General features: G+C 41.1%; 1 protein-coding gene across 3 annotated transcripts in view; it reads right to left on the bottom strand.

Annotated features, from left to right (window-relative positions):
* LOC126335125 (uncharacterized) overlaps window positions 1-13,406 on the bottom strand; it is a 173,074-nt gene that overhangs the window by 33,733 nt on the left and 125,935 nt on the right. For all 3 annotated transcript variants that reach the window (XM_049998082.1, XM_049998083.1, XM_049998084.1), the window contains one exon: window positions 5,962-6,147. In XM_049998082.1, coding sequence (XP_049854039.1) covers window positions 5,962-6,147 — 186 coding nt within the window. The remainder of the gene's footprint in view (window positions 1-5,961; window positions 6,148-13,406) is intronic.

The raw sequence follows: 13,406 nt of genomic DNA, 5'->3' as shown, positions 1-13,406 counted from the left end.
ATATGTCCTCTAGTATTATAGGTAATTCTAAAATACTTCTGATCGCTGATGAAATGGAATTGAGCATTTGGCGTCATTTGTCGGGAGGCCCCGTACAGAGCAGGTCCGGCCGCCTTGGTGCACGTCTTATAACATTCGACGCCACATTGGGAGACCTGCGCGCCGGGTGGGGATGAAATGCTGATGTAGACAACACAACACCCTGTCCCTGAGTGGAGAAAATCCCCGACCCAGCCGGAAATCGAACCCGGCCCCCTTAGGACGGTAATCCGTCACGCTGACCATTTAGCTATCGGGGCGGACCGGTCGCTGGTGACACTAGCTCGGTAATATTGGTAGCATTGGATCGCACTTCCTTAACTCTTGTGCAGAAAGGTGTGCAGTATACTGCTGCATCCATTTTCAATAAGCTACCACAAGAATTCAAAAATCTTAGCAATAATCCACGAGGTATCAAATCGAAACTAAAGGGTTTGCTCGTGGGTCACTCCTTCTATTCTGTCGAAGAGTTCCTTAAAAATTAAGCTGATTGCCATATTATACTGTTGATTGCATTTACTTAAACTTATGACTTGACTTTTTTGGGTTCATAAAGATATTGTTTTATCTGTTATTACTTTTATGCTGTAATTTACTGTACTGACACGTTCAATGACCTTGGAGATTTGCTCCTCAATTTGATCCTACGGAACTAGACGTGTAAATAAATAAACTAAGCCACCCTGGGAAAGTGTCTTTTTGCACATTTGCACGGACTACCGTGTCATGCCTCCCTCCCAATCCAAATTCGCAACCATACCTCAGCCAGCTTGGTATTCCCCTTAAACTGGAACAGCATTACAGAGGCTCCCCAATTATATCGGAATAGCACCTCAGCGTTGAAGATTGTTCAAGGATATTTTCTATATATTGTATTATGAGATATTCACGGTCTCCAGATGTTTGTTACACAATTGCATTTTAATTTATCTATTACCACAATTTATCTTTATATCTGCATTGATCAGAAAATGTCTGCACAACAGCGCAGATGTCGATGGATGCACTGTGTGTCTTGTTTGGAAACTAACTTGTCCCATTCACTAACTCAACTGATGTTGACAACATTAACGCTCACTTTACTTTTCGACCTCAAGCTTACATTCAGCACTGTCTTTTTCTCTCGGATTTGTTTTGTAAGACGCAAGTATTTTTGTCAAAAAAAAAAAGGTTCAAATGGCTCTGAGCACTATGGGACTCAACTGCTTTGGTCATTAGTCCCCTAGAACTTAGAACTACTTAAACCTAACTAACCTAAGGACATCACACACATCCATGCCCGAGGCAGGATTCGAACCTGCGACCGTAGCAGTCGCACGGCTCCGGACTGCGCGCCTAGAATCGCGAGACCACCGCGGCCGGCGTATTTTTGTCACCTTACATATTAAAATCATCAATTAAAATTCATCAGTTATGTTAATTAATAGATATTTTATATCAAGAGAGATCGTGGTTAGGAGAGATGTTACTTTGTTAATGGAAAGAGTTGATACTGGCTAGCTTCTACCTAACAAAAAAATATTGCATGCGTTCGAAAAATTAATTTTTTCACTGGCTGTAGCAACAAAGAGGCAAGGAATGTTCCTAGGGGCCGTGGGTCCCCCGTGGAGGCTGACCTTGAAAGTCGCCCCAGCGAAGTTGGACCAGGGCTAGAGTGTGGCTGTGAAACGATGCCATTGGTCGGAGGTTGGATCATGGATTTGTTTTAATCTTTCGAGAAACATCTCGAAGGTTCTGGGAGCGCTATGTAGGCTGACGAGCAGTTTCGCATCCTGCAGGGGTGGGAGAAGATCGTTTCGAATCGAAAGCCATGATTGGCTCTATCCAAAACGGACAGTGAAGTAACAGAGGGTGGTGGCGAGCGTGCAGCCTATTCTAGCGAGAGGAGGCGAGCAGGACAGTCATAGAGCAAGGCTGCTCTGAGGCGTTGTTGCCACCGTGTCCAGTGGCTAGTCTGTGTATCACACAATACAGTGCTGATAGCACTACTTCAAGTGCGAGCAACTTGTTTCTCCGTAGAGAGAGGAACAGGTTGGTACTTCATTGTGGCGCTGTTGGTACTGAGAAGCGCTCATTTAAGCTTGTGCCCTGGAGACACACTTCTGTTCCTGGTCAGTGTAGGCAAGCAGATTGGAGAGTCTCGTAAACGATTGCTATAACTGAGTACCTCCAACCGTAGGAGTTTTTGGAAGCAATTATACGTTCATTGTGTAGCCGTATTTATTTTCTGGACGCCCCGCCGCATCTCCAAGGTGCCGGCGGTCTTTCACGACTACGAAGATCCACACTTTGCTGATCACTTGGCTGATTTTTGCGCATAGAGTAATATGGGGCACACTAAAGTGAAATGTATACAGTTCCCCTAGTTCGTCTCTCTGAGCTTTTCGTTGTCTGCGCCAGCTTAGGTGGTGACTGGAACTAGAAGAGACTTAACAGTAACAACCTTTGCAGTGTTCTTGACGAACATAACAGGGGACACGTTCAGACAGCTAGGAGTTGTGCCAGTCTTGGATAGGGCAAATAGGAGGATTTATAACTGTATATTTGTTAGGTATTCATATTGTGTTTTTGGAATTTCCATTCTGTTTTATAATTAAACATTTATTAACTGAATCCTCCTTCTCTTTTTTAACTAGTATTAGTCCCTATACTCATCCTGAATACATGAAATAAGGGATAGGTATATAGGGAAGGACCAATTAACTTAATTTTTCATGCCAAGAATACCTCAGTGTTGTCGCGAAAAACAGAATCAGAGTCAGATAGCGATATATCCACTACTAATACCACTGATGGCAACTTGCAGTTTCACTGGCATTTTTAGACGTACGTTAACAGTCATGCACACCACTATAAATAGATTTATCGATGAAACGTTGGCCAGTATGCACCTCACGTATGGGTTCACTGAATGGAGTGGGAGGGCGCCAGGACGACGCTATGGTGACACTGACCCCAGAGCGATGGATCCCTGGTACTAAAACGCTCTGAAAATATCCCTGAACAACCTTCGAAATTTTGTCAGTGGTGGTGGTGTTCACCGTGTAATCTGCGTTATGCTCCTTTTCACTGAATCAGAAAGAACGTCGGAAAAGATGTATCATGCTACAACGCTTACTATGAAGCCTGATAAATTGTTATATATTTTTATATACATAAAAATCAATTTAATTATTGTAAAAGTGCAGTTTTATTTTATTTTATTTCATTTGGATGTGGCATCTCAATTGCAAAGTGGAATGCAAAAAGCTTACGTTAACAAAATTTCGTGGCAAAGTAACACATTGATCGACATCATTGACTATCGTACAGAGATTTCATAACGAAACGTCGTATCTTCCTACAAAAAAGTTAATTTTAAACTTCCTGTTATACAGAAACTATGAGTAAGCTGGGACCCAAATCCAGCTTTTGGTACCCACTGCAGGCACATCCAACCGTCATACACAAAGCTGAAGCACGTATTTCCTTCTTCCAAGCTCCACTAACGCAATACAAGGAACCTCTGAAGAATGGATATTTAACTACTGGTTAAAACAATGCAGAATCCCCAAGAGCCGGCCGATGTGGCCGAGAGGTTCTAGGCGCTACAGTCTGGCACCGCGCGACAGCTACGGTCGCAGGTTCGAATCCTGCCTCGGGCATGGATGTGTGTGATGTTCTTAGGTTAGTTAGGTTTAAGTAGTTCTAAGTTCTAGGGGACTGATGACCTCAGAAGTTAAGTCCCATAGTGCTCAGAGCCATTTGAATCCCCAAGATTGGCGAAGTTTTTCTGAAAGTCCAAACTTGGCACGAACTTCAATGTGAGATGCTGTTAATCGCTTCCACAACGAAACACTGTCTCGAAATCTGGCAGACAGTACAAAGAGATCCTGGACAGACATAAAGTACACCAGCGGAAAGCCACAGTCAATATTTTCACTGTGTGAGATAGCAATGTGGAAGTTACCGAAGACATTTCCACCAAAGCGAAGTTACTAAACACAGTTCTCCAAAACTCCTACACCAAACAAGACGAAGGGAATATTCCCGATTTCGAATCAAGAACTGTTCCCAACATGCATAACCTAAATACCTTTGGTGTACCAAAGTAGCATAAATCACTTTAAAAAAGCGATTCCTCGTTTCCAGACCGTACACCTATTAGATTCCTTTCAGACTGTGCTGATATAATAGTTCCGCACTTAAAAATCATACACAATCGCTCGCTCAATGAAATCTCCTACCGACGGGAAGGTAATACAGGTCACACCAATACTCAAGAAAGAAAATAGGAGTAATATTATGGTCGAATAATATGAATTACCTCGAAGAAAACTTTCTGTTGACAAACAGTCAGCACAGATTCAGAAAATATCGTTCTTATGAAAGACAACCAGCTATGATTATCACGAAGTAAGGAGTGTTATGGACAGGGGATATCACCAATCGATAACATTTTTCTAGATCTGCAAAAGGCTTTTGATACCGTTCCTCACAAGTGGCGTGTAATCAAATTGCTTGTCTGTCTGGCATCGTCTCAGATGTGCGACTGGAGTCGTGATTTCCTGCCAGGAAGGTCAAAGCTCGTGGTTATTGAGGGAAGGTCAACCAGTAAAACAGAATTAGTATCTGGAATTCCCTATCGAAGTCTTATAGGCCCTCTGCTGTTCCTGATCTATATAAACTAGTTAGGAGACAATCTGAGCGCCCTCTCAGCTTGTTTGCAGCTTATCGTGTCATTTACGGTCCAGTGGGGTCGTCAGGATATCATTAACAACTACAGAATTATTTAGACAAGATACTTATATAGTGCGAAAAGTTGCAATTCACCCAAAATAATGCTACTAAACAGAATCCGTCAGATTTCAGTTAAGCGGTAGATCAGACAAATCTACAGGCTGTCTGTTCAACAGAATTCAAAGGAATTACAAATGCGAGCAACTAAAGTTGGGACGATCACTTAGATAATGTTGAGGGGAAAGCGAACCAAAGGCTGCGTTTCATTGGCAGAACATTTACAAAATGCAACAAATCCACTAAAGAGACTGCCTACACTACACTTCACTTGTCCGTCCTCTGCTACAGTAATGCTATGTAGTAGGGGATCTTTGCCAGATATGATTGACGGAGGATATCGAAAAAGTTCAGAGAAGGGCAGTTCGCTTTGTATTATCGCGAAACAGGGCAGAGATGCCAAGGACATGATACGCGAATTGAGGTGGCAATCGTTAAAACATAGGAATTTTTGGTAGCAGCGAGATCTTCGCATGAAATTTCAATCACCAACTTTCTACTCACAGTGTGAAAAGATATTGTTGACGCCCACGTACAAACGGAGGAATTATCAATATAATAAAATAAGAGAAATCAGAGCTTGAATAGAAAGATTGAAGTGTTCATTTTTCTCGCGTGCTGTTTGAGAGTGGAACAGTGAAAAAATAGCTTTAAGATGTTTCGATGGAGCCTCAGCGTGTCACTTAAGTATGAATTGCAGAGTAGTTATGTAGATGAAGGTGTAGATATAAGGGTTATTTACTTCATTTATCTTTCACTATAAAGTAGAGTATACGCTACTCTAAAAATTTCTATGGAACCTGTAATTTGCAATGAATTTGTTTGTTTTAATGTATGTGCCTCCCTGTTACTCACTTTTTATTCATGATTATGTTCACAGTTTCATGAAGTTGACCGTTGTTTATTTATCTTTATGAGTCAGGCGGCCATCAGACACTGCAACGATGATGAGACGCGACGGTGCTACATGACTTGTCATCTAACAGTTACTGTTGCCGCTGAGTCGCCCCATATACTCTTAACTGATGTCTGATAACGTTAATACATTGAGTAAATTTGGCACATGAGTTTCTTTTTCCGGTGATATCAAGGTGAAAATTCAGAAAGTTAGTGAGAAGTGAAAAAGACTCAGCGAATGTACTCTACCACAGTTTTTGTTACAGGTACATCTTCATGCAGGATATGCCGTGGTTTCACTTCTTCCTGGATCTCTTCTATAGGATGTTGCATTTGCGGAGAATCCATAATAAAGGGAGAATATTGACTCTTCTTCTTCTCTTCGTTCATAACTCTTTGCTCTTCTAAGTAGTTGGTTAAACGGCCAGGTATTTCCTGAAAAATAAAGTAACCGCTTGTAATATTCTTAAACAGTTTGCAAACAGATAATAATATGGCACACTGGGCTCTCCTAAAAAATATTGTCATGCGAATGCGATGTAGCGTGGAACTAGCTGTTTATAACTGAGTGGTCCGGAGAACACAATGGTAAGCGCCACTGCCGAGTATTTTGAATTACGGGAAATTGGCGGTACGAATGAGCAGCAGAATATTAAACACCAGGAAAAAGTTCTAATTTATTTCAAAAGATGTCAGGGCGACGCTTCATTGTAAACGCCAGTGGCTGGCAGCCGCGGGAACTCAATGGCAAGCGACAGGTAAAATGGCTGGTGCAAAACGGACCCGCGTTACATTTCCCGAGACTACAGTCACATCTGATGACTTACAAGAAAACAAAGACGTTCTCACTAAATCTGGTATCTCCAACCAGGATCCTGAGTAGATTCCCATTCAGATGATCAAGAGGTATGTAAATTGGCAAATTGCCTTACATAGTACGTTTCACGAACAAAATGTTAAGTGCAGATACATACCATTATGCTCGTGAAATGCATTATATATCAGATTGTTATTGAATGACTGTTGTTGAAGGCTTGATGATGTGTATAAGAATATTTCTTCATTTATATTTGTACAACTTATAATAACAGCAACAACGATAATAATAATAATAATAATAATAATAATAATAATCCTTGTTGCTATTCAGGTAAACTGCGAAGGATGCCGAATTGGAGGAGTTAATAACGAGCAGTGTTTCACTGTCATGAAGAGAGAGAAGAACATATGAAGAGCTCTTCTGAGAAAAGGATGATATACACCTCGCAATGGAAATTCAAGCAGAAGAGATGTAATACAAGCGATGAATATGTATCTCTTTCCGGAAAAACTGTATATAAGAAGGATGTAGGACCTAACTGCCGACGGCAGCTGTGGCCGAGCGGTTCTAGGCGCTTCAGTCTGGAACCGCGCGACTGCTACGGTCGCAGGTTCCAATCCTGCGTCGGGCATGGATGTGTGTGATGTCCTTAGGTTAGTTAGGTTTAAGTAGTTCTAAGTTCTAGGGGACTGATGACCTCAGATGTTAAGTCCCATAGTGCTCAGAGCCATTTGAACCATTTGAACCTCACTGTCACTGTATTCTTAAAAGTTTTGAAAATTAGATGAACGTAATTTGAGGGAGGCGTTCAAAATATTGTTAAAAATTTTTTACTTTGATGTTCAGAATGCATCTGGATGCCAATCTAAGCAATGTATGCAGGGGGAATGTGACTTCTGAGTACCCAACGCGTATATTCACTAACGAGACATTGCCATGACATCTGGCGCACAGTAAGTTTCTGGACATGAGGCAAAAACCAGGTCTTACTTTTCGACTAAAAGACGACGGAATCAGGCTATTGAAGTTTCTGAAGTTCTGTCCCTCTTAGACTGCATCCCTCCTGTTCGCCGTTGACTTACTTGTCACTAACACCAGCAAGTTTGGACAATGAACACATCTGTGTTGAGAATGATGAATGATCAAGTACTTTCGAGCAACGAGCTACACAGTTAAGTTTTCTAGTAACTCCGTGTAATGTTCTCATAGGACTATCTATAATTATGTTTTGTTTTCAGCCTATGTGATTTGGGTAATAGAACGTTATCTCCACTACAATAATGTGTTTATTTTGTATATTTCATGCGGTATGGTCTGTTTCTTGTTCTTTTTATGCCTAAATATGGATGAATACAGATGTTAAAAGCCACCCAGAACGAAAGGGACGTTAGAATAAAATTATTCAAATTTGTGGATCAACTGCAAAATTTAATCCTCTGTATGGCCATATTCCTATTTGGCGCTTCTCATTTTGTTCTCACGAACAGCTCAATTCTCGCTCATAAAAGTATCACTTGAAAATTACAGATATTTTGTAGACACCAAGTTGCCGTATAACATTAAAGCAGTGTTGTCGATGCCGTTGCATCAGCACCAGGCACAGAAATCTCGCAGCAGATGCAAGCCTCAAATTCCGCATTGCGCTTACTCCAGTTTTTCTTGTTTCATTCCGTTCTGTTTCGATTTACCAGAGCCAGGCTCAAGCGGCTGTCATGAAGTAGTGTATCTGAATTCTGGTATTACCGCCACTGTCGCCTGATTGAGTGTGAACCAGCGAGCGTTAAATTACAGCTAGTACTGTAGTGCGTAAGCAATGGCTCTAAATACACCGCCTCTCGCAGCTATTGGACCCTCGAGTTCGAGCGTTGCTTCTGGTTTACGTTTTATTTTTATTTTATTTTCTACGTAAGCAAACGATAGTTGAGGACTTTATTCCGACTGTTCTCTTTCTGTTTGAAGGTGCAAAGTTCACATGTGTATATGGCTACTATAGGAAAATTATGGTTTAACATCTATCGATAACGAGGTCATCAGAAACAAAACAAATTCGCACTCGGGAAGAAAGTGGTAAGAAGCTGGCTGTGCTCTTCTAAAGGAACAATCCAGGCACGCCAGTCTAGAAGTCAGCGCAGAAACAGCTAGATGAAAAATCTGTGCAATCCGCACATTTATTTACATATAAAAGCCTATTTCGGAATTTTCCTTTGTGTTTGACCGCGTGTACAAGATTCATGTGCCAATTTGAAATTCTAGATTTGCATATTTCACTGTTTGCATCATTTCTGTGTAATCTTCCATTGATCGTATCAGTACCCGTTTGTATTGTGATATGTTGTGAGCAGTTCAAATGATAGTCGCGTCTAAGCGAAATTACGTCAGGGGTAGGGGGGGGGGGGGGGGGGGGGAGTAACAATACGCATAACGGCTGTGTATCGGGGGGGGGGGGGGGGGGGGAGTAACAATACGTATAACGGCTGTGTATCCCGAGTGGAAATGTTTAGCTAGGTGACGGAGACCAATCTAGGATCAGATGCTGACGCAGGGTGCAGCCAGCTGCAAATAGTCGCTTACTTAGACATTAGTGACATCTATCGTTCGGCTTCTGAGCATTGTCGGCTCTTTCCGGCAACTGGTAGAGACAACTAGCCCCCCTCGTGAGATCTCTGCGCAACACCTATTTGCAACATCGATCCATCAGCTACTTGTGCCCACACTGATCTAGAGACGAGTGGAAGATTTACACCAGAGGATTCGCTGGTTTTATAGCGAGACCGGCCTCAGGGTATAAGCTTGAAACGTTGCCGTGGATAGGCCGGTGGGAAACGGTCCCTCGTGTGGCAGAGGTCATGTGAACCGCACACATACTTTTTTTTAATTACCCTAAACTTCGAGATCCCAAGTAGAAAAACTTGCAGAAGGTGAGGCAATTATTGCAACACCCCGGATAGAAAATGTGGATGGTGGGAACCTCACCATATTGGTTATTAAATGGCAGAGTATTCGCAGTAAATCCCCAAAGCCCACATCTCTCGTAGAAAGTAGTCGTCCCCACATCTCATTAGGAACTGGGACTTGGTTGTAGCCCGAAGTACTGACTAGGGAAATTTTTGACAACACGTAGAATATATATCGGAAACACACTTTAGACTCCCCAGGAGAAGGTGTGTTTATATGTCAAATCGATGAATTAGTTCTCGAGAGGTCCAAAATGAATCCGACTACGAACTAATGGGTAAGTGGAGTTGGTGGGCTCAGCCTAATATGGACGAAATCTACAGATATAACAGTGACTTCGGGCGTACTCCAAGGGAATTTTACAGACCCAATACTGTTGACAATATTTACAAATTGTCTAGTGAATAATGACAGAGCCTCCATGAGAACGTTGCGGATTATGCTGCACTATGGACTGAAGTGGCAACGCTAGAAAATTGTGGCGAAATATAGGAAGGTCTGGATGTGGGAACTGGCCGTTGACTCTCAACATAAAAAATTAAACTTACTCTACATAAACAGTGGAAAAGACTTGTTATTGTATGATTGTTCGATTGCTAACAGTCACTGGAAACAGCCACATCCGTCAAATATTGGGGAGTAGCGCGTGGAGCGATTTAACGTGGATGGACCACAGAAACTAATTGCTGTAAAGGCAGGTAACACACTGAGATCGAATGGAAGGTGATCATCCAATTCCAGTGGCAGACTTTGCCAGAGAAGTATTCTCCACTACGGTGTGATTTCCTGTTAAAATTCCGAGGACGTTTAGTACTACAACACTCAACAATGTATTGCTGTCTCCGACGTACATTTTGCGAAAAGACTATGAACGCAGCGTTAGAGAGATTCGAGTTCACACGGAGGCTTAACAATAACTGATCTTTCGGTGGACCATTCGCGGCTGGAACAGGAAAGAGGCAAAGTGAAGTTGGTAAGCACACTGCCCTCATCACAAATTATAAAGTGGCTTCCGAACTGTGACGTAGATGTAACTGTAGAGCAAAAATAACACAGATCTAAAAAAAAAAATTATTGCCAGGGATATTCAAACATATTTATTATATTTCAGAGGCCCTGGATCCGAATATTACTTTAATTTTCTCGAATTGGCTCTAGTTCTGTAGACATTCATGTTCCTGGATTTTTATTAAATGTTCCCATAGCTGCAGATTTTCCGTCAGTATCGTTGATCTTTATTGATATCTAAATTTTAACACTCTTTTTGATATTTCGCAATTAAGCATTCTATTAAATGCTTTAAAATTTATTTTGTATTTTTATTTTATCCGTTTCAGGAAAATAAGAGTTCTTCACGAAGAGGATCCATAAACAACCCCAATGTGTTTTGTTATATTTGCGGTGAATTCTGCCTACAGAAACAAAGACGGGACGTCACAGACTTTGTAAAAAAAGGCATATCTTTGCGCATGTTGCATGTTTTACGATACAGCTTGGGGACCACGGGCTCCGCACACGGTTTGTAAAAATTGTGTAGAGTGTCTTCAACAGCGGAAAAGTGAAGAAGGAGAATGTTTCTATTTCGGTGCACCAATGGTCTGACGAGAGCCAAAAAACCACCATGATGAAATACTTTTGTGATGTAGATGTCAAAGGTTACAATCTAATGAAAAACGTACATGGGAGTATGCAAATTTAGAATCAGCCACGAGACCTGAGGCACACAGTGAATAAGTTCCTATACTAGTGTTTACTAAACTATCCGAACATACAGCGTCAGAACCTGAATAAATACAGGATGTGGACAGCAAAAGCAGCATCAGCAGTGGAAGTGAATATGAAGGAGAAATTTCTTCACCTAACTTGTTCACTCAACAGAAACTAAACGATCTGGTACTAGATCTTCATTTGTCAAAGAATACAGCAGAACTTCTGGCATCCATGCAAAAGAAAAACGAAAATTTCTGTACGCCGTACAAGAGAAGCGGGTCTTCTGCAATACCTCAGCCGAGACGAAGAATTTTGTATATTGCAATAACGTTCTCGGTCTACTCACTCAGATGGAGTTACAGGAATATCAACCAAGAAGACTGGCGGCTTTTTATAGATAGCTCTACCAGCAGCCTGAAATGTGTCTTACTTCACATCGGTAACATCTTTGCATCCTTTCCCATTGGCCACTCGACAAAAATGAAAAAGGAATATGAAACTATCAAAATCATATTGCAGAAATCACGCTATCATGAACATCAATGGTCTATTTGTTGTGATCTGAATATGGTAAACATCCTGCTTTGGCAGCAGTGTGGGTACACAAAGTACCCTTGTTTTATATGTTTATCGGACAGAAGAGCAAAGCAAGTTTATTGGAGCAAAGTGACATGGCCTTTAAGTGAAAGTCTTACTGTAGGCGCAGCCAACATCATTCAGAGGCCATTGGTTAAGAGAGACAAAATAATTCTTCCTCCATTGCATATAAATCTACGACTGAAGAAGCAATTTATTAGGACCCTAGATAAAGAAGACAATTGCTTCAAATACGTAAGTAGATTTTTATCCTGACTGAACACTGAAAAACTGAAAGCAAGTATATTTGATGGGCCGCAGATTCGCAAACTAATGAATGATTCCAACGTGACAAATTCCATGAGTGATTCAGAACTGTCGGCCTGGCGTAGTTACATCTTAGTTGTGAAAAACTTCTTCGGTAATAATAAGGCAGACAATTACAAAGAAATTGTGCTGAACATGTTGACAGCCTTTAAAAAGTTGGATGTTAATATGAATTTCAAAGAGCATTTTCTCCACCGTCACTTATCAATATTTCCGTATAACTTAGGCGATTACAGCGAGGAGCCAGGGGGGAGATCCCACCAAAAAATTAACGTAATGGCATTCAGGTATCAAGGCAGGTGGGACACACACACATGATGGCTGACTACTGTTGGTGCGATTGCTCTGAAGACCAATACAGAAGAAAATCAAACCGACATCGTATCATGAAGGAGTAATTGCTGTAGTCTCACTGAATGTAGGCATATGTTTTATCAGTTATGAAGTAATGCAACATAAAGTTAATTACTGTACTGAATATGTCGTTTTAGTGTTATTTGAGGGAGTAATCACGTGACCTATGATTAGAATACGCCTACTCAGACATGATATTGCTGTATGTTTATATGCATCGATAAACGTCAAAGTGCCACAAAACGGGAGCCAATTTAGTAAAACTGGGACCACATTCGTATTCAGCAACACAAAATGGTCCAAAAAGCACTTAAAATTCATTGTCAAAAAAATGTTTAGTAATGTGATATAATGTTTCGATCTACAACCAGATTCAAACACATCGGTCGCAGAGTCATTCGAAGATATCCTTAACTCAATACCACAAAAATTGTTCTACTATACGCCAATAACAGGTGGTGCCTTGAAAACGAACTGTATTAGTAAAACAACAACGCATACGTCATCTACGGTAAGGACAAAAGGTTTTCTGCAGTAATATTGGAAACTTTACCTGAAACCTGCCTCGAACTAGTCCAAAATCCCCGCACGAAAGAAATACTATAGGCCTTCCAGTCACTAAAAGACTCGGTTTTTCGAGAGTGACGCCTATAAGAAAAGTTTTGCGGGACTTTATGCCGTTAGAGCAACAATAGTCATCAAAGGTAAAAAGGCCATTAAAAAAAGAGAGAATATCTGTGTCTGGTCGAAATGATAGAGTGCCATTATTACCCTATTCAGGGACAAACTGAGAACATCAAGTTCAGATGTGGAAAACGCAGATTAAAACTGGAAGACGTTATTGAAAGACGTCCTGTATAAGTACTTTCGAAGTAAAGTAATAAAATATGCCAAACACCAGCCTTCGATTAATGGTACCATTCGCAGAATGTTCTGAAAACAGAGACAAGTA

This window comes from Schistocerca gregaria, chromosome 2 (assembly GCF_023897955.1).
Source record: "Schistocerca gregaria isolate iqSchGreg1 chromosome 2, iqSchGreg1.2, whole genome shotgun sequence".
NCBI lineage: Eukaryota > Metazoa > Arthropoda > Insecta > Orthoptera > Acrididae > Schistocerca > Schistocerca gregaria.
This window is presented reverse-complemented; position numbering and strand designations above follow the sequence as displayed.